The sequence below is a fragment of the Sciurus vulgaris genome, assembly GCF_902686455.1.
Source record: "Sciurus vulgaris genome assembly, chromosome: 6".
In the NCBI taxonomy this organism is placed as follows: Eukaryota; Metazoa; Chordata; class Mammalia; order Rodentia; family Sciuridae; genus Sciurus; species Sciurus vulgaris.
The window spans coordinates 142,843,289-142,865,228 of NC_136466.1; the positions used below are offsets into that span (position 1 = coordinate 142,843,289).

Genomic DNA, 21,940 nt, shown 5'->3' on the forward strand with positions numbered 1-21,940 from the left:
ACACCTGAATTCAGCTCAGAGTTTTGTAGCCAGCCAGCTGCCTGCTCTCTGCTACTGGTATCCCGAAGGAAAAATGATTTGCTTTAAGTGGATCAAAGTGCTATCTGTACATTTAGGGAGCAAGCATTCTCTCAATTGACCTGAATGGATTCCTGCTGCCGTTTCAGACAGAATTGATGCAGTGAAGCCAGAATTTCCTGGCAAGAACGAGGGTAGGTTTTTTCCAAAAGTCATTTTAGACCACGAACGCACAGCCTTTCCATGTCAGATCATGAAAGCAAACCACTGGACACATGCTCTCTGTTTCCAACAGTTGTGTATGTTTCCTTCACACTTTAACAAAAACGTGCCAAGGTGTGACATTTATGAACTCCACCAACTGGGAGCTGTGTGCACAAATCCTTCCTGCCTGTGGTGTGGGAAGTGATGAACGGGGGGCTGTTCTGCTTGGGGAGGAGGGCTGCTGTCACTCTGGCGTGCCTGCAGCCTTATTTATTACACACCAAAGTATAAAAACACCCTGCCGGCTGCAGCTCTCATCTGCAGCCCTGGCATTTGCCAGAGGAGACCACAGCGCCTGGAGCCCCAGCCGTCTTCCCAAGGAGGCTCTGTGACTCTCTTGAGAATCATGCTCCGGAGGCAGCTCGCCTGTTGGCACCTGTTGGCTTTGCTTTTCCTCCCTTTTTGCCTGTGTCAAGATGAATACATGGAGGTGAGCGGAAGAGCTAATAAAGTGGTGGCGAGGATAGTGCAGAGCCACCAGCAGACTGGCCGTAGCGGTTCCAGGAGGGAGAGAGTGAGAGAGCGGAGCCATCCTAAAACTGGGACTGTGGATAATAACACTTCTACAGACCTAAAACCCCTGAGACCAGATGAGCTACCACACCCCGAGGTAGATGACCTAGCCCAGATCACCCGGTTCTGGGGCCAGGTACTCCAAATTCTCTTTTAAGGATTTCTGTGAAAGTTTAATGACTGCTACTGTTGTTATGACTAAAATTCTTAGAATCTGTGCTTGAGAGCAGTTTGCTAAGCTACCTCTGGGTCTCTCTCTGGGTTGCTCTGGGATACAAGGGGGACTGCTAGTATCTGGTAATCTGATGTGCTGGGAGAGAGTGGCTGTAGCATTGCTCCATCAGAAAGGGGACACTGGGCAGCCTGCTTCCTGCTCTGCTGGGAATTGATTTCTTTCTTGCTGTTGATGCAGAAAGTACTGATCCATGCAGATTGACACATCACTGTAGGTAATTACTGCTAATCCCAAGAGAGTTGGACTCAATCCTTCCCAGCAGGGAGAAGTCGCTTTTTGAGTTTGCCAAAAACAAATTTTTTTTTTTTTTTTTTTTTTTTTTTTTTTTTTTTTTTAAAGATTAATGTGTAAACTTATTGTGACATTTCAGGCCAGTCTTATTTTATTATTGCATTCTAGGTTGCTGAGTCTCTTTGGCTTTTATTTTTTTTTTTAATCAGAGTTAAAACAAAAAAAAAAAATTGGATACAAAGTTACAAAGTGTGCAGCATAATTTGTTGCCCTATGATCACAGGGGACTTGATTTATTTCTCAAGACATGAGTTCAACATCTAAGAAAATATCTTTAAGTCTTTTAGGTAGCATGAGAGTGAGTTAAGGTTTCAGTATAGTGACTTGCTAATTGGTGAAGCTCAATTTAATTTAAAACACTAAGAACAGGAAGAAATAGATTGTGAATTACCTCCTAAACCTGTAGTATGTGGAAATCAGATAGATGGTGGCAAGAAGAGTTACTTTGAACTGTATGAACTTTGAACCAATAGGTTTTACTATAAGAACTGTTGGTTTTTTGTTTTGTTTTGTTTTTGTTTTTTTTTTTTTTTTTGCATTAAATAGGCACTGAAATTTTTCATGTAGTTGAAATCTAAACCCCTCCAGTTATATACTGAGAAGTTTTGTACTATCTAGGTATATGATTGGATCAGGATCACACACAGAATCACCTGCAGATCTTGGACTCACCTGCAGTTTCTCAAATTGTTCTGTGGGGTGGTATTCAGAAGAAACTATTGTATCTTAAAATGCCATTTGTAGAGATTGCCCTTTCTTCTGATAGTCTTTGGCAGAGGATGATTAACGCTAATTTCCTTAGTGGTGTAGGCATTTGAACTTTTATCTAAGACCTGAAGTGGGCTTTCTGTCCATATGGATGGTGCCTTCCTGGGTGAGACAGTGTCAGACCCAGAGACAGCAGAAGGCAATGACAGGTCATCATCAATTGTTAGTTCCTGGCATCCAACACTCAGCAGGCCAATGAGATCCAAATTATATTTCTGTTCCCCCTCCTTCTAGTCCTGGGTTTCTGAAGTTCTTTCAAGTCAACCCACAACATCTCTAAGGAGACTGAGAGCCTCTGATATTCTGGAAGTTTTCAGTATAGATCTTCTTTCAATGGATGTGGACACACAAACTGCATCGAGGATTATACTATGTTCTTACTTCCTTCCCTCCTTTCTCTATCTTCTTTTATTCTAAGTTTCCTTTTTCTGCATTCATTCCTCCCCCAAGCATCAGGAATATAAATACACTATTTCCAAGTCATCCGAAAGGGCTCTAGTGAGGATAAATTTTTGTTAATTAAATTAATTCATTAAGCTTCATTAAGCACAGTGTGATAAACAAGGTCAAAAGGCAACTGGGAGGCAGGGTAAATGTTGGAGTAGTGTTGGTCCCTGAATTGGATCTGACAAGATGAGAAAAAGAGGACAGTGATCCACAGCAGGGATTAAAATAGTTTTTGTGTGTGCCAAGGGGTGTAGAGATTTGAGGAGCATGCGAGGAGTTGGGTGTGGCTGGAGCTCTGGAGTGGTAGGGGGAGAAATCAAATCATTTGAGTGTCAGGCTGCTGGGAAGGATTCTTTCAGCTAGTGAAAGGAGCTTAGACTTTGTCTTTTCATAGCAGGGCAGTGAGGTCATCTGACTTGTGTTGTAGAAAGATAACTGGCTGTAGAGGTCATGGTGGATTCGAGTGGGCAGAGATCTGGACAGATTCTGTCTTCCTTCCTGGCATATCTTCTCCATAGTCTCTTTGCCATGATCAGTTATCAATCTCCCATTCTCCTTCTGGACACCCATTTGTCTTTTTCCCCTTTCCCATCTCTTTCTTCCTCTTCCCTCTTCCTTGGGTTGAAGAAGAACTAGGGACTTTATTTCCCAGAAGTCATTCTGAAGAGTTGCCTCTAGGCCCCCACCAGTGAAATGGGTGGAACTGTTCTTTGAGACACCTCTTTCCTCTCATGCAGCTAATTTGGACGCCTTCAGTGTACGAATTCTACCTGATTTTGGAAAGGGGTGATAAACTTGAGAATGAAAAGAGATAGCAACTTCCTATACATAATATCTCCTTTATTGAGGAGAAAACATCTGATTCGACACATCCTATTTAACTTGTTCTAAGAACCCATTAAGAGCCTCACCAGCTTTGTTGAACTGTGGAAGAAAAGGCCAGAAGGCAGACATGTGATGAAACCTCACAGGAGACTTCTCAGGAGGTACCTGGCTATCAGAAGGCTGTCAATGAATCTCTGGTGGCTCTGCACTCTAGCAGTGCCCCAGGTAACTTGCCCACACACCAGAAGTCCTAATTAGCTCTGGTAGTGAGCAACGCTTCTCCAGGTGCCCAGACACTAAACATTAGAAAAAAAAAAAAAAAAAAAAAAAAATTCTACCCAGGCGTAGTGGCCCGTGCCTGTAATCCCAGTGGCTTGGGAGGCTAAGGCAAGAGGATCACCAGTTCAAAGCCAGCCTCAGCAAAAGAGAGGCACTAAGAAACTCAGTGAGACCCTGTCTCTAAATAAAGTGCAAAATAGGGCTGGGGATGTGGCTCAGTGCTCAAGTGCCTCTAAGTTCAACCCCCAGTATCAAATAAAAACAAAAACAAAAAACAAACAAAAAAACCTTTCTATATTCTTGTTTGAACAATTTGGGAAAAACGTGAATATTTTGTCTGTATCTTACAGTTGGAAAGAAAATTCATGACCAACTTTTCCAATCCTAAATAGACAAGAAAAACCATATCTGGGAGCAGTGCTTTCTCTAAGGTCACACAGAACTGAGAAGAGAAGTACGGGTCCAGTTCAGTGGTTGCTCTGACCTGCTTAAGCATCGCAGTATTTCCATTCTACTCTTACACAAATGGTTCTACTTCAGAATTTTCCCTTTTCCTCTCCTTTCCTCTCCATCCCTGAAATCCATCATTGGCAAAGTCTTGGATTTCCTGGGGTTTATAAGCTGTATTTTACATTAGCAAAACCATACAGAAAATGTGGACCGCTTGCTTACTTCTCAGATTGCATCTTGGTTTAGAAGGTGGGGAGGAACTGTGATGTTTTTACTTTCCAAGTGTCCAAAAATCCTTCATCTTGGACCCATTTTTGTTGGTTTTCTTCCCTCCACCATTTTGACCAAAGGTCTTCCTAGACTCTGTGCCTGTCCAAGATAGACTGAAGAGGAGCCTAGGAGTTACTCTAAATCAGAGCTCTTGATCTCTCAATTCTTAGATTCTGTGCTGAGGTATGAGAATTCTTGGACCACAGATGCTGTTCTGTTTTTTTCTGAATCACTTTGTGGAAAACTTTAGGAAAAAGGGAGGACAAAGACCAAATTCATTTTTTGTTAAAAAAAAAAAAAAAGCAATGTCTAAATGCGCAGCAAGGTGAAACCTCCACCCAGTCTTCTGCTTAGATTTCTAGCGATGGAGCCGTGCTGTGTTTTAAATTCTTTCTTCCCCCTGGCTTTTCTCTCCCGTTTCTACTGTCTCCTTTTCCCTCTTTCTCTCCCTCCCTTCCTTTTAAAAATGAATCTCTTAGCAACAATATGTTGTTTTCCAAAGACTGTTGAATTATAATTGGTGTCTAGGAAAGTTTCCACAAGTATTTTATGTGACATAATTAAAAAGCAAGTTGCCAATTGAAATGAGAGTCCAAATTTTAGAAGCAATCCCAGCTCTTCTTCCAGTCAATTCCCACTAGATCCCTAGCTCCTCACAGTGAGCATACATTTTAGAAATTTCTCTTTTTATAAGTAAGCATTTCCCTCAGTGTCCTATTTGAGCATATTTAGTACCCATTTAGTGCTCTTTAAATATGGGTTTAAAACAGTGGGATGATTGCTTTAAATACTAAAGTGTGATTATCATGAAGATTTACAAAGAAGAAGTTAAAGTTGTTTCAAGATGTAGATAAATAATAAGAGTACATAAGTTAATAACAATGCATTACATTCTTGCAACTTACCAAGAGAGTGGATTTTTAAGTGTTCTTATCATAAGAAAAGTATCTGAGGTAATGCATATGTATTAACTTGACTTAGCCCTTCTACAAGGAAGTGTGCATATTTCAGGACAAAGTATTGTATATGCAAACTATATACAATTTCTATTTGTCAATTCAAATAAATAAAGAAGTACATTGGGCTCTAGATTGCTTAGTTTCCTTCATTTCCTAAGGAATTTCAACTGTGTTCTGGCTACTTGAAAAAAACAGTTACAATTCAGTTTCTAAGAAGTCTTAACCCAGCTTTCATGCCAGTATCAGGAACACAGTGTTTAATAACTATGTTTTGTAGTTTTGTAATTGGAAGGTCATCTGCCCAGATTAGCTACATCTGAGGCTGTAGGGTATTGGGAAAGAGAGAAAAGGCTTCCAAGTTTCCAAGTCTGCTTCAGAAGGGATTTCTGCCTTTGCTGTTGCGGAAGCAGCAGGAAGGCACTGCTTGTGGATACTAGTCCCCTCATCCCACCAGGCACCATCCCAAAGCACTTCTTCTGTTGACTTCCTGTTGCTTTCCTTTGCTTAAGCTACCCCTTGAGCCCTATGCCAACAAATGTCCACCCACCCCATACTGTCTTCTCTAATGCAGTTGTGGGTTGATTGAGGTGAAACTTACCTAAGGATAGAGGTCAGAGGATATTGTAACATTCCTAATTGCTCACAAATGCCTTTCCCTAAAACTTCTCTTTCTATCTTTTTTAAGCCCCCACAAACCGGAGGACTGCCCCCAGACTGCAGCAAGTGCTGTCATGGAGACTATGGCTTCCGTGGCTACCAAGGCCCCCCCGGGCCTCCAGGCCCTCCTGGCATTCCAGGTAAGGATGAGCTAGATGTGCTGCTAGTTTAATGGCAGACTGTGCCAACAAAAAAGCCAAGGACTAATCTAAATACTTTGAGATCGTTCGTATATGATCTAAAGGATATGCATGGAAAACCCAGCAGAAAGAGTTGGGTTGGGGAGCTGGGTTTATGAGGTCTACTTAGGTAGAACAGTACAAACTCTGTACTATTTATTTCTCTACACCACTCACAAAAATCCAAAAAGCTCCAGGCATCCTGCGATGCCAGACTCATAGGCTGGGAGGTTCTTTGCCAGCATTAAGTATAGAGCTACTAGCTCTTAATTGGGACCTACTCGTAGTGCCACTGTGTTAGTCAGTTTTATGTTACTGTAACAAACAACTAAGACAATGAACTTATAAAGAGAAAAGGTTTATTTTGCCTCACAGTTTTGGAAGTTTTAGTCCCTGTTGCCTTTGGGCATATGGTGAGGCAACACATCAGGGTGGGGAGAGCATGAGGAAGCAAAGCTGCTCACATCATGGCAGCCAGAAAGTGACAGAGGTGATGAGGAAGAGACCAGGGTCCCACAGACCTCTTCAAGGGCATGCCCTCAGTAACCTACAATCTCCCACTAGACCCCACCTCTTAAAGTTTTCACTGCCTCCCAGTAGTGCTACCCTGGGAAACGAGTCACCAAGACCTGGTCTGTGGGGGAACTTCTCTAAACCATAGAAGCTAGCATTTCTGCCACAGCATGCTGTATGCAGTATGCTCCACCTAACTTTCAGGAGATTTAGGAACTAGAGGTGGTAGAGAAGAAGGCTCATAGGGCTGAGGTATAGTCATCTCCAGGGCATCATTCACTGAGCTGCACATCTTTCTAGGTCCACTGAGTATCCCCTTTTCCTGTCTAATATCAGCTATCAATTGATTTTTGTCCCTCACTTGGGTTTCTGGAAATATTTTTTGGACTCCAGAACCACATTATTATCTGGGGAAGACTCTAGTGCTGTGTCAGGTCCCTCTAGACCTGTGGCTCAGCCTTCAGTGCACTCTGGTCCCTCAGGCTCAGAGGCATTCTGAGAGACTGCTAGTACACTGGGTTGGGGGAGGAAAGGGTGTGCCAGATCCTCTCTATCAGGGACTCCCAAACCTCCCGTGGGTTTTGTTGACATCTTCTTCCTCTCCAGTCAGTCCCTGGGGATAAAACCTCCTCTCAGGGTTCTGTCAAAGTCTACTTGGTTTTCTCTACTTTACTCCCATTGATGTTACTATTTTTTAAGTATGGCTTAATGTTTAAATATTTTGGATAGAGTCTCATGTAAACCCAGCTTTATAATGGAAAAAAATCTTATATTACACTTAAAACCATGGTTACTGTTATGCAACCCATATCATTGCCCTCCAGGGACAGCAGCCAGCAGGGGCAGTGATTTGGGCTAGGGAATATGTGGACACTTTTGCAATCTTCTCAGATCTAAACTCTTCTGGCCTTGGATAAATGTTTCCCACCAGGAAATGGCTTTGTCACTGAACACTTTAGCCTGTAAATAGTCAAAGTTCATCCATCTGGAAGGACTACAGCCCGATACAATGATTCCTGATAAAAGGCATCACACAAATAAGTAGTAAAAGGGCCTGCAATTCAGCAAACATAAAAATAAAGAGGAGTGTAAAAACTGTCTCTTAGTGGCAAAGTGAGGCATTGAAATTGTTATACAATTTTTGATTTCAAAATTATTATGATTTTTATTTTATAAATGAGTTTACCTTTCCCTCAGTTATAAAAGTGATACATGTTCTAGGTACAAAACTTCAGAAAGATCGAAAAATATGTAGAATGGTACCAAGTCACTTGTGTTTCATCCATTCAGAAAAAAATTGTAAATATTTTTGCATAATTTATCCTAGTCTTTTTCTTCTATAGATTTCCACATACATATTGTTCCAAACAAAACTAGTATTATGCCATTCCTATTTATTTATGAACTTTTTATCTAAAAATGCCTTCGATATCATTATATCATTAAATATTTTCCTTCAGAATTCTTTTTTTTAAAGACTAATATCATGTACTAAAATATGCCATTTTACAATGTAGTCCTTGTAGTGTTGGTGGATATTCTGGTGGTTTCTAATCTTTGCTATTTTAAATGATAATGTGATGATCAACCTTCTACACAATTTTTCATTCAAGACTTAAGAACAACAGGCTTTGGAGCCTTATGGTATCTAAGGTTGTTTCAAAGCCAAGTAAAAGAGGACCCATTTGATGGTGCCCCTGACTACATTTGGACTTCTCCAAATGGTCACTTTTACAATAGAGTTTGGATGTTTTGAAGGAAGGATCTGTTTGTCTAAAAATAGACGGTCAGTATGAGTAAGAGGGTTTTCTCGTGTGATGATGTCTGGTTGTTTAAGGAAACCATGGAAACAATGGAAATAATGGAGCCACTGGCCATGAAGGTGCCAAAGGTGAGAAAGGAGACAAAGGTGACCTGGGACCTCGAGGGGAGCGAGGGCAGCATGGCCCCAAAGGAGAGAAGGGCTATCCTGGGATTCCACCAGAACTGCAGGTAAACTGCCTCTGCATGTCTCCAGGTGACCTCTAGGCCTGTCTGAGTTCTGGGACCCAGGGGCCAAGGGTTGGAGTGCTTCTTCAAGCCTTCCCCAATCTTGAGTGAATCTAGTCTCAATTCTCACGCAGGGTGTTTGCTTAAGGCTTATCTTTGTCCAAAGGATTTGGGCATGATTCTAGGGAGGAGAAAAATCTAGCAAGAGTGAAATCCAACTTCCTCATAGAATCAAATACAAAGCAACCCTGAATATGAACTCATCTCCTATTTTCCAGATGGGAAGATAGGTTAAATAAAAAGGGTTTGGACCAATTCAAACATATGAGCTTTTAAACATAAAAATGGAGTGGCTACATGTACACTTGTAATATTTTATTTATTGATTTTGCTACAATTACATATTTAAATCGTATGCATGAATATTAGCATATATTGTTTTCTATCAACTCATTCTTTGTAGCTCAGTTTTTGTTTGAACCTTTCCGATCAGTATCTTCTTTTCACTGGGGACATTTTATTTTTGAGTCATTCTCTCAGTTTTCCAGACCCAATCATGTTCTTTTCAGCACCAAGTTTCTTGAATCCATTTATGAGCTTGTAATTGTATGTTTTATCCCACGCTCAAGTGCCAATTGATATTCTTTGTTTCTCTTTTAAATAATCTTTAAAATTCTTGTTTTTGGCGACCTCTAAAGCTTTTAAGTATGAGGTTAGGTCATCAAGAAAAATAAATTGTGTTAACTTTTTTTTTTGCTAATATTTTAAAATTGATTCTTCTAGATGAATCTATCAACTAGTTTTTTGTTTTTTGTTTTGTTTTTTCTTAAATTTGTTTATGGTTAATATGTCTTCTCAAAGAGTAATCTGTGGCTAAATTATTTGGGAACAAATCTTGTAACACAAGAGACTTAAAGAACTAGAACAAAAAGCAATTCTTGTCTGAAATATCAATTAGGGAAAACTTTGACCTTACTTGGTGTATGTGGTGGGCATTTGACCTTGGATAAGTTGCATCCTTTATCTGGGTCTTAGTTTTTCAAGTGTAAATAAGAGGTCCTGCATGTTATTGTTACTACTTTTTGTGGGGTTTTTTTTTTTTTTTTGGTAACTTTTTAATGAATGTTGTTTAATAATTGCAGCAACATAGGATCCATATGCCAATAAAATTTATTAAATAAATAAATAAAAAACCACCTAGCTAGGTTGAGTTAGCTACTAAGCCGATATAGACATCTCAAAGCTAGAAACTCTAACATATAATGTATGAATGGTTATATCATGGCTAAGGGGCTTCTATCCATTAAGTCCCAAGTTTTCAATTCTGTGAATATTTCAATAAAATTGACACAGTTAATTAAAATAGGTTGGAAGTACTAATCTAGAGCTTCTATATATGTTATTATATTAACATTAATATAATTATATTGATTATTATATTATGTTATAAATTATATTGTAATATAGTTGTATTATTACCAAATAATTATATTATGTAGCTATATTATACATTATATACCAAATTTAAGTTTTAATAGGTGTCTGGGGCAATGGAACAAGATGGGTTAATGGAGAAAATCTGGGAAATTATTAAATTCTCTCCATCAACTATTTCACCCTAACACCACAGTACAATCTTTTGGAAGAACTATTTTGATATGTTTTACAGAAGAGGGAGGACTGGTCTTAGGCAGATTGCATAGGAGGAGAATTCTTATTCTTCAAGGACAGAGAATTCTAGCAGGTTAAATAATTTATTAATCTCATTCATCCTAACCCATTTGGACAAGGAATTAACATTGACTTTCAAATCTCATCTCCAATGGTCATTTCAAGCAAAGGAATTTCTTGGTAGGTGGCATTGACCTAAGGTTCTTTTAACTACTAACATTTTGTATTTTGAACTTTAATCCTGTCCCTTAACATGGGCAGTGGCATCAACAGTAGTAGCAGTAGGAAGAAGAAGAGGAGTAATCGTGGCTCGTTCTCCACTTAAGTGAGACAGAAATTTAAGACTCATTTACTTAATGACCTGCCAAGTTACTCAGTTACAACTAATAAAGCTGAAATTCCATCTCATATCTTTGGATGCAAGTAGGTGGTTCTATTCCTAAACTTGCAATGCCTCTTGGTGGAACCATGGGCAGGTAAACAAATTAATTCTTTTCACTGATTTTTTACAGATTGAGCTGAAGCATCTAAAGTTCCATAAAATATTACACATAAGTTAGTTGTAACCAGTCCGAGAAATGGTCACTGAAATTAAATGACTTCTGTGGGTCTCCTAAATCTTAATTTTCTCCTTCAATCTGACTTTTTAAAATGCAAAACCATGCCCAGAAATTTTTGATTTTCCATTATTCAAACAGATTTCTAGTTGTATTAAATGATTTTTCTATATTTTGAGTAATTGCAAACTTGCTTCTTGCCATTTAAAGTTGGCTTATGTAATACTTTTCCATTATTTAAAGAAATAAGAAAACAGCTGTGGAAAAAATAAAACATGTCCAGAGATGACTAATGACATATCATTTCATACTTTTCATATCTCACTTAGGCACAGTACTTTTAAATATGATAAGAACACACAGTATTAGTTTATTTCATGAATGGTGATATTTCCTGATATCTTTTTTATGTAAATAAATGCAATTATGAATCTTTAAAATTAATATCTTTTACTCTACTTGTCTTCCTTCTATTTATCTATTAACATTATTTTATAATTATTATAATTTTAAAAAATTTTTACAGACTGCATTTTGATTCCTTATACACAAATGGGGTACATCTTTTCATTTCTATGGTTATGCATGATATAGATTCATACATGTATGATTATGTCAAAATGAAACAATATTATGCATAACTATAATGTATTAATAAACGCATTTTAAAAATCTTTAAAAATTGTTTTTCTGAATATTAAATGAATACATGCTTATGTAAAAAATTATAATTGTATTTAAGAAAGAAAAAAATTTCTGAAACTTCTGCATAGTGAGTCCTGCCAATAAAACTTTTGTAAACATCCTGGCAGATATCTTCCTCAATTTGCACACAGAGCGACACTATCTACAGGCAAGCTTAACATAGTCTGGTATCAAGTCATGACAATCTCATGTTGCTTACTTTTAAATTAAATAATGTAATAAATGCATTGTCTCATTATTACATTTAGATCAATATTAAGGAATCTCAAAAGTGTACTCAAAGAATTTATTTCATAAGAAGTTGATAAATATCTTTTGGAGAAAATTAGTGTAGGGCTAGCAAATTGAAAAGTTGTCTGAATGCAGGGTTTCTCAGACCTTTTAATATGCTAATGTGCATTTAATAGTTACAATATGAGAATTTCATTCAAATTTTCCCAGTGTTTAATATTTCAAAAAATATTTTAAAGACTAATGTTCTTTGAAACATAGGTTCAGAAATGTTGATGTATTTTTTTCCTAATGCCTAAATAGCATGAAATGTTAGAAAACACCATTGTTTATTTATTTCTCAACAGGTTAATGTTTAAGTTATTGCCAATCTTGCCCTTACAAATGATTTTGCAATAAACTTATCCTAAATAAAAGCTTGATTTCTTTAAGATAAATTGCTAAGTATTGACCACCAACTTCTTCTTTAGATTGCATTCATGGCTTCTCTGGCCACGCACTTCAGCAATCAGAACAGTGGAATTATCTTCAGCAGTGTTGAGACCAACATTGGAAACTTCTTTGATGTCATGACTGGTAGATTTGGGGCCCCAGTATCAGGTGAGATATAAAAATAAATGAATAATTGAATTAGTTTAGAAATTGAGAGAGGAAGGAGGATGGATGGAGAGAGGAAGGAGGGATGAGAGCAAGAGAGGGAAGGAGGGATGAGAGCAAGAGAGGGAAGGAGGGATGAGAGCAAGAGAGGGAAGGAGGGATGAGAGCAAGAGAGGGAAGGAGGGATGGAAAATAGAAGGACAGAGCAAGAAAGAGGGGAGGAAGGATGGAGGGGAAAGGAAGGAAGGAGAAAAGGAAGAAAGCAGGAAGAAGGACAAGGAGGGAGGAATGAAGGATGAAGAGGGTGGGAATAAAGAGAGGAAGACCCTAAGGTAGTAAAAAATTCTAATTCAAGTTAAAACAAGCAGTCTGTATATATGTCATTTTACTTTCCAAGTAAATGAATTCAATCTCAAGAGATTTTTTTTTTTTTTTTTTTTTTTACAAGTAGTGACCATGGTAATCAAGGTTATTAACCCTGATTTGAACTGAACCAAATAATCCCTACAAGGGCATAATTACCTTGATTATAAAAGTCCTCAGAACATAATTCTCATAGTTTAAGCATTTTATAACTGTGTCCTCCCTTTTCTACCACCCAACTAGTGCCTGATCCAATTTTTTAACTAATAATTTGAGTAGGTAAAACCTATTTTAAGAGTCCAAACAATTTATGTGAACACAAATATATTTTCTCTCCTTTTTACACAAAAGCTAACATATTCTGTACTCTGACTACTCTCTGCTTTTTTAACAACTAGCAATACATTTTAGAAAGCTTTTCATATCATTAATTTTTAAAGTTTTTAAATTTGTTCTAGTTAGCTGTACATGACAGTAGAATGTACTCATATTTTGATAGATCATACATAAATGGAGTATAATCTATCATTTTTCTGATTATACATATTGTAGGATCACACCGGTCATGAAGTCATATTTGTACATTAGGTAATAATGTCTTTTTCACTCTATCATTCCTACCCCCATATCCCCTTCCCTACCTTCATTCCCTTCTAATATAAAGTAACCCTATTCTTCCCTATCCCTCCCCACTTATTGTGAATTAGCATCTGCATATCAAAGAAAACATTCAACCTTTGGTATTTTGGATTTGGCTTATCGCTTTGATCAAATGACTCTGTTTTGGATTTGGCTTATCAATTTGATCAAATGACTCTCTAGGATTGTATTAATATGTTCCTATTGTCAAATAAGAAGCACCTTCCAATGTCTGGACAATTGATAGCTAAAAAAATTTTGTTTTAAAAAATCTTTTTTAAAATTTTGAAATAATTTAGATTTACAGAAGTTAGAAAAATATTACAAATTTTTCTTATTCTCTTTAATCAGCTTCCCCAAAATATTAACATTTCACATAGCCAAAGCTCAATGATCAAAATGAAGAAACAGAGCCAGGTATAACACTATGATTAAATTACAGAACAGACTTCAGGAGACTTTCCTGATGCCCCCGGTTTTAGTTCCTCCCCTTCTCTGGTCATTTTTACCATGAGTTTTTGCATCCTGTTTTAGAGTTCTTTCATAGTGATGTTCATTCATATATTTTAAACTCGTGGTGAATTATTTGGCTACATTTTTCGTTTATTATATAACAAGAACATTTCCTTTTGGTATTATTCATCTATTGGGGTTGTTCTTGCTGTTGTTTAGTAGTTCTTAAAATTAGCTGACAACTGACTTGAGTTGGATTTTCCTAGATCAGTCATAAGCAGTTTTTTGAGGACAGGGAGGTACCGCAGCAGCCCTCCAGGCTGGGGATCTCAATGGCTCCCTCTCCTGCTGCCCAGGGACTGACTAATTCTTTTAAGAATGGCCGCTCTGTGTGTTTTTCTTGTGTGGCCACATTTCCTCTGCCTCCTTAGACTTCCCCAGGAGGCTTTCTGAAACCAGCCTGTACTTGCCAGTTCCCTTTCCTTTAGGAATCTTATTTTTGCTGGCAGATTGTGAGATATTCTTTCTCTAGCAAACTTCCCTCAAGACACAATCTTGTACCTCATCTTAGCCCTGCTCACAGGAGCTTCTTTTCAGTATCTGCACTTCAGAGCGGCTCCTCTCCATCAAGGAGTTTATTTTTCCTGGCACGGTTTGAGAGCTGCTGTTACCTGGCCTGGAGTCCCTGCCCAGCCCCCACACTGTCTGCATGTCACTATCTGCAGGTCACTGTCTTCCCTCAATTCCTTTTGGCAGCACTTAAAGCTGTTTTTGAAGTTTACTGATTTTTTTTTTTCCAGTATCCTAGTTTTGCAGAAAATGGCTATGTTTTTGTTTCTTTGGTGTTCATTTCTTTTCTTTCTATAGTATTCAGAAAGAAAAGCAAGAAAATCCTGATGGATACAGTGGACATGTTAAGTTTATCACAAATGCTTTAAATGTATGCCTAGTTTGTTATTCTAGGCAATTTAACTCAGACATGAACTAACATGAAAGGATAGAAACAATCTTCTCTCATACTTCAATCAACCATTTGTGATTTTCTGCTCTGAAGGTTTATGCTATAATTTTCCTGTAATGAATTTGTTAAATATTGTCTATACCAGATTTTATCAGTGTCTAGATAATACCAACAATGGTTTAATTAAATTAAGTGGCTTTATAATCAAGCCCAAGGATTTAGAATCTTAGAATTCTCTGCTAGACATCACTTTGGCAATAACATCCACCTTTTGACTCCCACACTTTATTGTTTAAACCTTACCAAAGACATTGCAAAATTATCTTTTCATTGTTTTCAACTTTGGAAGTGATAAAATAAAGAAGACTGATATTTGCAATCACAGAAGAAAAAAAAAACAAAAAAAACCCAAGACAATGAAAGCCATGGTGCAAATATATTGCCTATGGTTCTAGAATCTTTCCTTGCAGAAAAAGTCACAGGTAGATATAAAATATTAACTTCTGTATTTCCAATTCTAGAGATTTCATTTAGTCACCATCTGGTTTTTTGGTCTTCTCTTTCTAAAGTGTTTCTGCAATCTATTTTTTATAGTACTCATCATTTTTAAAATCATTTTTAAGGAAGACCAATATATTTTTCTGTCATTGTGATTCCAACTTTATCTTCTGGAGGCATTAAAAATTACCGTGTGTGTGCGCGCGCGCACGAATGCACATCTAATATGAAGTCTTGCAAAATGTAAAAAAAAAAAAATGAACACTTATAAACTACTTGAAGCCCTTTAATTTTTACTTATCTTTACTTTTCAGCTCTGAGCCAATCTCTAGGCATACTAATGGACAAGGCTGATCTTTCTCCCATTTCTGGCACTAAACAAAGCATGACCATATTTCACTATTTAGTTCAATTTGACTTAGAGTCAGATGGATCAACACGGCACATTTACGTACATCTTCTTTCATATTTGCACTTTCGTAAAAGAAACAGAACAGTTCAGTGCTATTTTTCTTTTACTCTTTTAGGTGTTTCTGGGTTTTTCTTCTTATAAAACCATAGTTTAAAATGCAACATGGAAATCATAAGAGCTTGATGACTTATATTCATTCATCTTTCCAAAATGCACTCCCAAATCCAAGACAGTTTTGGAGTGGGAATAATTTCCTTTTAGCCTGTCTGTCTACGATTAGATTTTTCTTATTGAGCATATCTTCTGTTCTGGCATTTAGAGTTTTTTAGTTCATATTAAATTGCTTTTCATTAGGAATTCTAGAATCTTGTAAGAAAACTCATCTTTTAAAATATGCTAGTCTTTTTCAAATGAAGATACAGACTTTTGGTAACAAGGTTGTTGACTAAGTAGAAGTTGGATTTTTCTATTTATTATTCACAATTTCAGTGATTTACTATGAATAACATGAGAAATTAATAAAATGATTTCTGTAGAACTATCAAACATTCATATAGTGCTTCAGTTCTCTTTGGCTAACATTTGGCAAGTACAGTTGTCCATTGCAGTTTCATGCCCGATTCATTTTCTTAGGCCAAGGAGTACCATGTACTCATGCACAGGGCACTCTGTACCTTACCAATACGAGTCCTGTGTAGATGCTGATCATTTCTTATCTAGAATCGGCATGGACTTCACCTTAGGCATTTTGTCAGGTAACAAGACAGTGAGATATAATTAAAGTAAGGTAGATTCCTTCCCTTAAAGACTTTGTAATCTTATTAGGGATACACAGTGTAATCTCACTGTAAGTTTTCTTTGTAATCTTATTAGGGATATACAGTATAAGATTACACTTTTTTGAGAAAATTTCGAAAATGTCTAAAGCACTTTGAAGGTGAGCAAATAATTCATGCACATAAAGGCCAAAAAGAAGCTACATACTACATATCCTTTGATGTATCTCCAAACATGTATCCCCCATATTAACATGTTAACATAACCATGGATGACTACCTGCCTCTTTCAGGTGTGTATTTCTTCACCTTCAGCATGATGAAGCATGAGGATGTGGAGGAAGTGTATGTGTACCTTATGCATAATGGCAATACCGTCTTCAGCATGTACAGGTGGGTGGTCTTTTCTATTACAGGTCTCATCCAGGCTGCCGTAGTTTGCACAAAGGAAGTCCAAAAGCAGACAAGTATGTAGGAATCAGTAGAGCTTAATGTGGCCCCTGTCCTCAATAAGAGCTCCTGTGCACCAATATAGGGTCAGATTACCATTACTATTTGAGAAGAAATGAATCTGATGAACTTGAGCATCAGCAGCTTGATGAGAAATCTTGATAGCATTACTAGCAACCCTTTCTATAACTAAGCATTTTTTTTTCCCTTAACATTTTTAGGTTTTCCTACTCTGTCTTTCATTTCTTCTGATCATACTCTCTTTCCCCTTCTTTTGGAGACAGTCCTGTTGATGACCTTCTCCACCACCACCCACACTGGCAGGTGGAGAGAGTTGGGAGTAGGTCCCTCTATTTGGACCATGCTGCTATTCTGATACTTAGTCCAGCAACCTGGCCCTTGATATGCATGGGAAAAAATATTTTAAAAAGAAATATTATACTTTGTTCTGATGTAGGTTTAGGATGTGGCAGAAAAGCAAAGAGTCAACTCCTTGCCTTTAGCTAAATAGGCTATGAGTTATCTATGAAAAACTTTGTGGCTGCTATTTATTTCTGATACTTGTGATGATTTCTGCTTCCTTCTGGAGTCTGGTCTAAATGGGAAGATGCATTTGGAATGCCAGAAGAGGAAAATATGAGTTAGAGTAGGTGAAATTGCTGCAAGAATATGATTCAAGCCAGAGTATAGTGCCTCAAACATGCTAGAATTCCGTTTTCCTTGACCAGTCCAAGACAAGGGTTTCAGGTTGGGGGAGGAAGGTGGTAGAAAAGGCAGAAGAGGCTACTGTTTAGAGGTTGGGAGAGGTTTTTTCCCCTTGATATTTGAGGGACTCAGACTGACAAAAGCAGTTCTTCCATCTATATAGCTGACTTCTAAAGTCTCACTGGTCATGGTCATTGTCGAGTCAGAAAGAGGAAAGAATAAAAAGCCTGTGCAAGTTTTTATGCATCAAGCATTCTGTTTAGAGAACTTAATCACATTGTTCATAACCCAACCAATGCAAAGGCAGCAAGGAAATGTAGTAGTGGTTTTATGGGGAAGGGGAAAGCAGATTTTGCTTAACATCTAGCTTCCTATGCCCTATGGCTTCCAAATGTCTATTGAGCTTTTCTTCCTACATGTAGAGTACACATCTCCCCATCTGGCCCCCATGGAGAGAGCCTCAGCCACAGTTCATGCATCAAGCTTATCGTCCAGGATCTAGCAATGAGTAGGCCTTCTTGTCAAATCAGACCATCAGCTGCTTCTCTCTTTGGCCCCTGCTTCTTTCCTCTGGGAGGGTTTTCTTTGTTCATTTTCCTTGGGCACATTTTAAAGATGAGTCGGTCCTCTCAGGGCTCTTTCACAGTCTAAGTCCTGCTGGTGCAAATCTGAGAGCTAAGTCAAACATCGCCAGCCTGTTTTAGCCCTGGCTGGGTCTTTGGTACTACATTTCTTCAGAAACCTAGTATTTGGTATTACATTTCTTCAGGCTTTTGTTCTGTTTGCTACCAGTCAGTTACATGTGTTAAAAATCTCACCCAACACACTTTTCTTGACTGATAATGTTTCAGCCTGTTACTCCTTTAATTATTCTTGCCTTTCAATTTAATGGTAGTTACTGAGAGGTCTTTTAAACTAACAGATTAGGTTAGAGAAGCAACATTTTCCATCCATCAGGTTATCACAGCACTGTCTATTTGATTGAATGAAAATTCTTAATGGGAAAACACCAACTTTGTCTCTGCTGTTCCAGGTGTAAAAGCATTTGACTTTTTCCATTGTCCATACTCTGTTTCCTTCTGTTTCAAACATGTCACTTCTTGTCTGAACTGGTCTTTTGTAGAAGTTTCTAACATCTTCTAAAGGAAGCAAAGAGTGCTTTGGCTTTTTTCAATCACTACCCTTACTTAGTGTGCAGGCATTAGGTGTATCTTCCATGTTATCTCGTATTTTCCCAAATGTCATGCCACAGCATGGCATGTGTCTCCAGCTTCCCAGTACATAATATTTGTTTCCTCCCTGCTCCCTGCCTGACCATGAGCTAATGCAACATATTTTCAGTTGGACTATAGCAGCACCTCCCCTAGTACCAAATTCTAGACTAGTTAGGGGAAGCTAAACTGCTTTAACAACAACTCAATGTAATGACTCAAACACAGAACTTTCTTTCCTTCTTTCATGGAACAGACCAGGATGGATATTCCAGGGTGAGTGTTCCAGCCTGGAGCAAGAGCAAAAGAGCTCTACTACACAAAGTAATCTTTAAGAACACAGACCTCAGGCTGGGGAGATAGCTCAGTGGGTAGAGTGCTTGCTTGCACGCACGAAGCCTTGGGTTCAATCCCCAGTACCGCAAAAGAACCCAGACTACATATGGCTTCATCCTAGGCATTGCTATCAATGCTCCAGACAGGCAGAAGGAGTAGGCAGGAGTGTTTGCGAGAGTTTTATTGGCCCTTAGTAGAAGTGGCACATATCATTTGTGCTCACATACCATCTAGAGAATTTATCATGTGACTATATCTAAATGCATAAGAGAAAGGGAGGCTAGATTTTGGTGAAGAACCGTCTGTGCCCTACAAAGACTGAGTAGTTTGTGCCTCTTTTTCTTTCCAGCTATGAAACAAAAGGGAAATCAGATACATCCAGCAATCATGCTGTACTGAAGCTGGCCAAAGGCGATGAGGTCTGGCTGAGAATGGGCAATGGCGCCCTCCACGGGGACCACCAGCGTTTCTCCACCTTCGCAGGCTTCCTGCTGTTTGAAACTAAGTAAACAGATGAACAGAACAGCTCCACTTGAGAAATGTATAACTGAGCTGCAATCGTTATGATATGAAGAACATCAAAGTTGAGGGTTCCACATGCTGTTTTTCAAAAAAGGTATTGGTTACGCAGCTAATCATGCTACAGGTACACGACAATACTGGATGACTCAGGACGCAGAAGAATACACCAGAGCAGTCTCCCCAGCTGCCCTTGATGAATATACCCAGCACTTTTATCACTCTTCCCTAGGTAACTAAGAGGGAATCTGTCATGATGCAGGCTGGAAATAACTGTTCTCATCAGAGGAATCACTTGCAAAGCGTTTTGGTGCTCTGTTTTTAATAGTAGCTTTCAAGTACCCCTGAAATTTCCTGTTCATTATTCTTTGTGAGTGAATAGGGTGCAGTAATCATGATGTGGCTGGTGCAAGAATAAGAACACTTGCCAGGACCTAGGTACTAGAAACATTTGTGGGTCCAGTGGGTCAATATTCATGAAGATAGTTTTGTTTTCATTATATCCAGATAGTTTTTAGATAGTAAATATACAAGTAGATTGTAAATATATGTTGTCCACAAATAATTGGTTCCTTCTGTTTTATAAAGTCACTTTTGTAATTAAATCTTGATTTGTAATGGCTTGCAGTCAAATAGAATTTTCTCTTTATATGAAATTTGGTTTATCAAATTTGGCCTATCAGTGACTCTTGCCATTTCACTTCTTGGATTGAAATAGATCTTTGCTGACCTTGGATTACAGAATGAGCTGACATGAGCTTAAGTCAGTAGGACAGGTGTTAGTATATGCCTTCTTCTTAATTTGGAAATTACCCAATATATTTATACTCTACACACATACTATGTTAAGTTGGAAGAGCTGTAAACTTTCTTATATTCAGACTAATACACACCAAATATAAGGTTATTCATTTAAGAGTAATACAATAGAATATCCTAACCTTTTATTCAATAAAAACGATATGGTTTTCTTGATTATCATATTGAATCAATGTTCACAGAGCAGTTTTGATATACCAGGAATTACAGGAGGTGCCACTTCACTTGAGTTTTGCCTAACTTTCCCTACTCCAAAGTCTATTCTCAAAGGATTAAATTTGCCACCAAAACAACCTTCATACGAATATGCTGTAAGTTCTGAAGATGGTATCCATAGATAGTGCTCCAAATTTGTTTATTTCAGACAAAATTTCATTGGAATATGTGTTTACCCTGATACTGGATCATATTTGAAGTGCCTAGTAAAATGCTTTTCTGAAAAACAGCATATCATGAATTACCCTTCATGTGGCATGACCTTAATATATTTTCTATTACAATTTGACTTTATACAAAGGCTTTTAAACTATGGGTTTCCTGTATTGATTACCCTACAACTACGGGCAGAGGGCTGATTGAGGCTGCCCTACTAGTGAACTCAGGACTCTCCATACTCAGCTAGCCTTTGACCCTTTCCTTCTAGTCCATAAATATGTTTAAACTCTTCCCAAATCCACATGTAATGCTCTTTTAAAGCTATACTATTATCTGTAATGTATGTAATATTTTTGTGGCTTTATAAATATGTTTCTGTCCCCAGGGCTTTGGGGACATGAGGTTGAGTTTTTCTATGATCGACTGTCATAAAATTTCATAGAGGTGCATTGCCAATAGATACCTGAAGGTTGCACGTTGACCAAAGAGATTTCAGATCTGAACAGTATGTACTACCTATTAATGCCTTCGAGGAAGATTTTGACCTGATTTCAAATGTAGAAAAATAGACAAATATAAAAGGCATATGTGAAAATAAACAAAACTTTGTTACATGTATTTTTTTTAACATTCTTAATGAAGTATAATAATCGTTCAATTGTAAGTCATGTGATTAACACAAAGCAGAGACACACACAAGAAAATATCTTAAGTTTTGATTCAATAAAACATGGTATGCCTTCCTTGGATAGTATATTTGACTAATGTTCATGGAGTAGTTTTGAGATACTGGGTTTTGTAAGAGGTGTCACTTGTTTTTTGCCTAATCTCCTCCCCCAGATCTGTTCTCAAAGGATTAAATTTGCCATATCATGCAGACCTTGTGAATAGCCATACAAATCACTGATGAGGGTACAGAGCAGGGTCACCTGTCTCCAAAAACTGCACTTTTTGTTTATTTCATTGTTGTAAATTTAACTCTGCAGCACACTGATGTTTAGATAA

At 37.8% G+C, this 21,940-nt stretch overlaps 1 protein-coding gene across 3 annotated transcripts; it reads left to right on the forward strand.

Moving 5' to 3' along the window:
* Positions 1-471: 471 nt before the first annotated feature.
* On the forward strand, positions 472-21,708 carry C1QTNF3 (C1q and TNF related 3). 3 transcript variants are annotated; one of them, XM_079145492.1, is made up of 6 exons: positions 472-892; positions 6,005-6,116; positions 8,506-8,660; positions 12,292-12,421; positions 16,814-16,913; positions 19,572-21,708. In XM_079145492.1, the coding sequence occupies exons 1-6, from the start codon at positions 629-631 to the stop codon at positions 19,729-19,731; spliced, it is 921 nt and encodes a 306-aa protein (XP_079001618.1). In that variant the 5' UTR covers positions 472-628; the 3' UTR covers positions 19,732-21,708. The 3 variants fall into 3 exon arrangements, with proteins under 3 accessions (XP_079001618.1, XP_079001619.1, XP_079001620.1); XM_079145493.1 differs by having other exon boundaries at positions 488-712; positions 19,572-21,706; XM_079145494.1 differs by having other exon boundaries at positions 503-931.
* The last annotated feature ends 232 nt before the right edge of the window (positions 21,709-21,940 follow it).

Bases quoted from the DNA above. Each gene is read 5' to 3' on its own strand.
- C1QTNF3 (XM_079145494.1), top strand. From the start codon at position 629: ATGCTCCGGAGGCAGCTCGCCTGTTGGCACCTGTTGGCTTTGCTTTTC. The intron at 932-6,004 runs GTACTCCAAATT...ATCTTTTTTAAG, and splicing joins TCACCCGGTTCTGGGGCCAG to CCCCCACAAACCGGAGGACT. The intron at 16,914-19,571 runs GTGGGTGGTCTT...TTTTCTTTCCAG, and splicing joins ACCGTCTTCAGCATGTACAG to CTATGAAACAAAAGGGAAAT.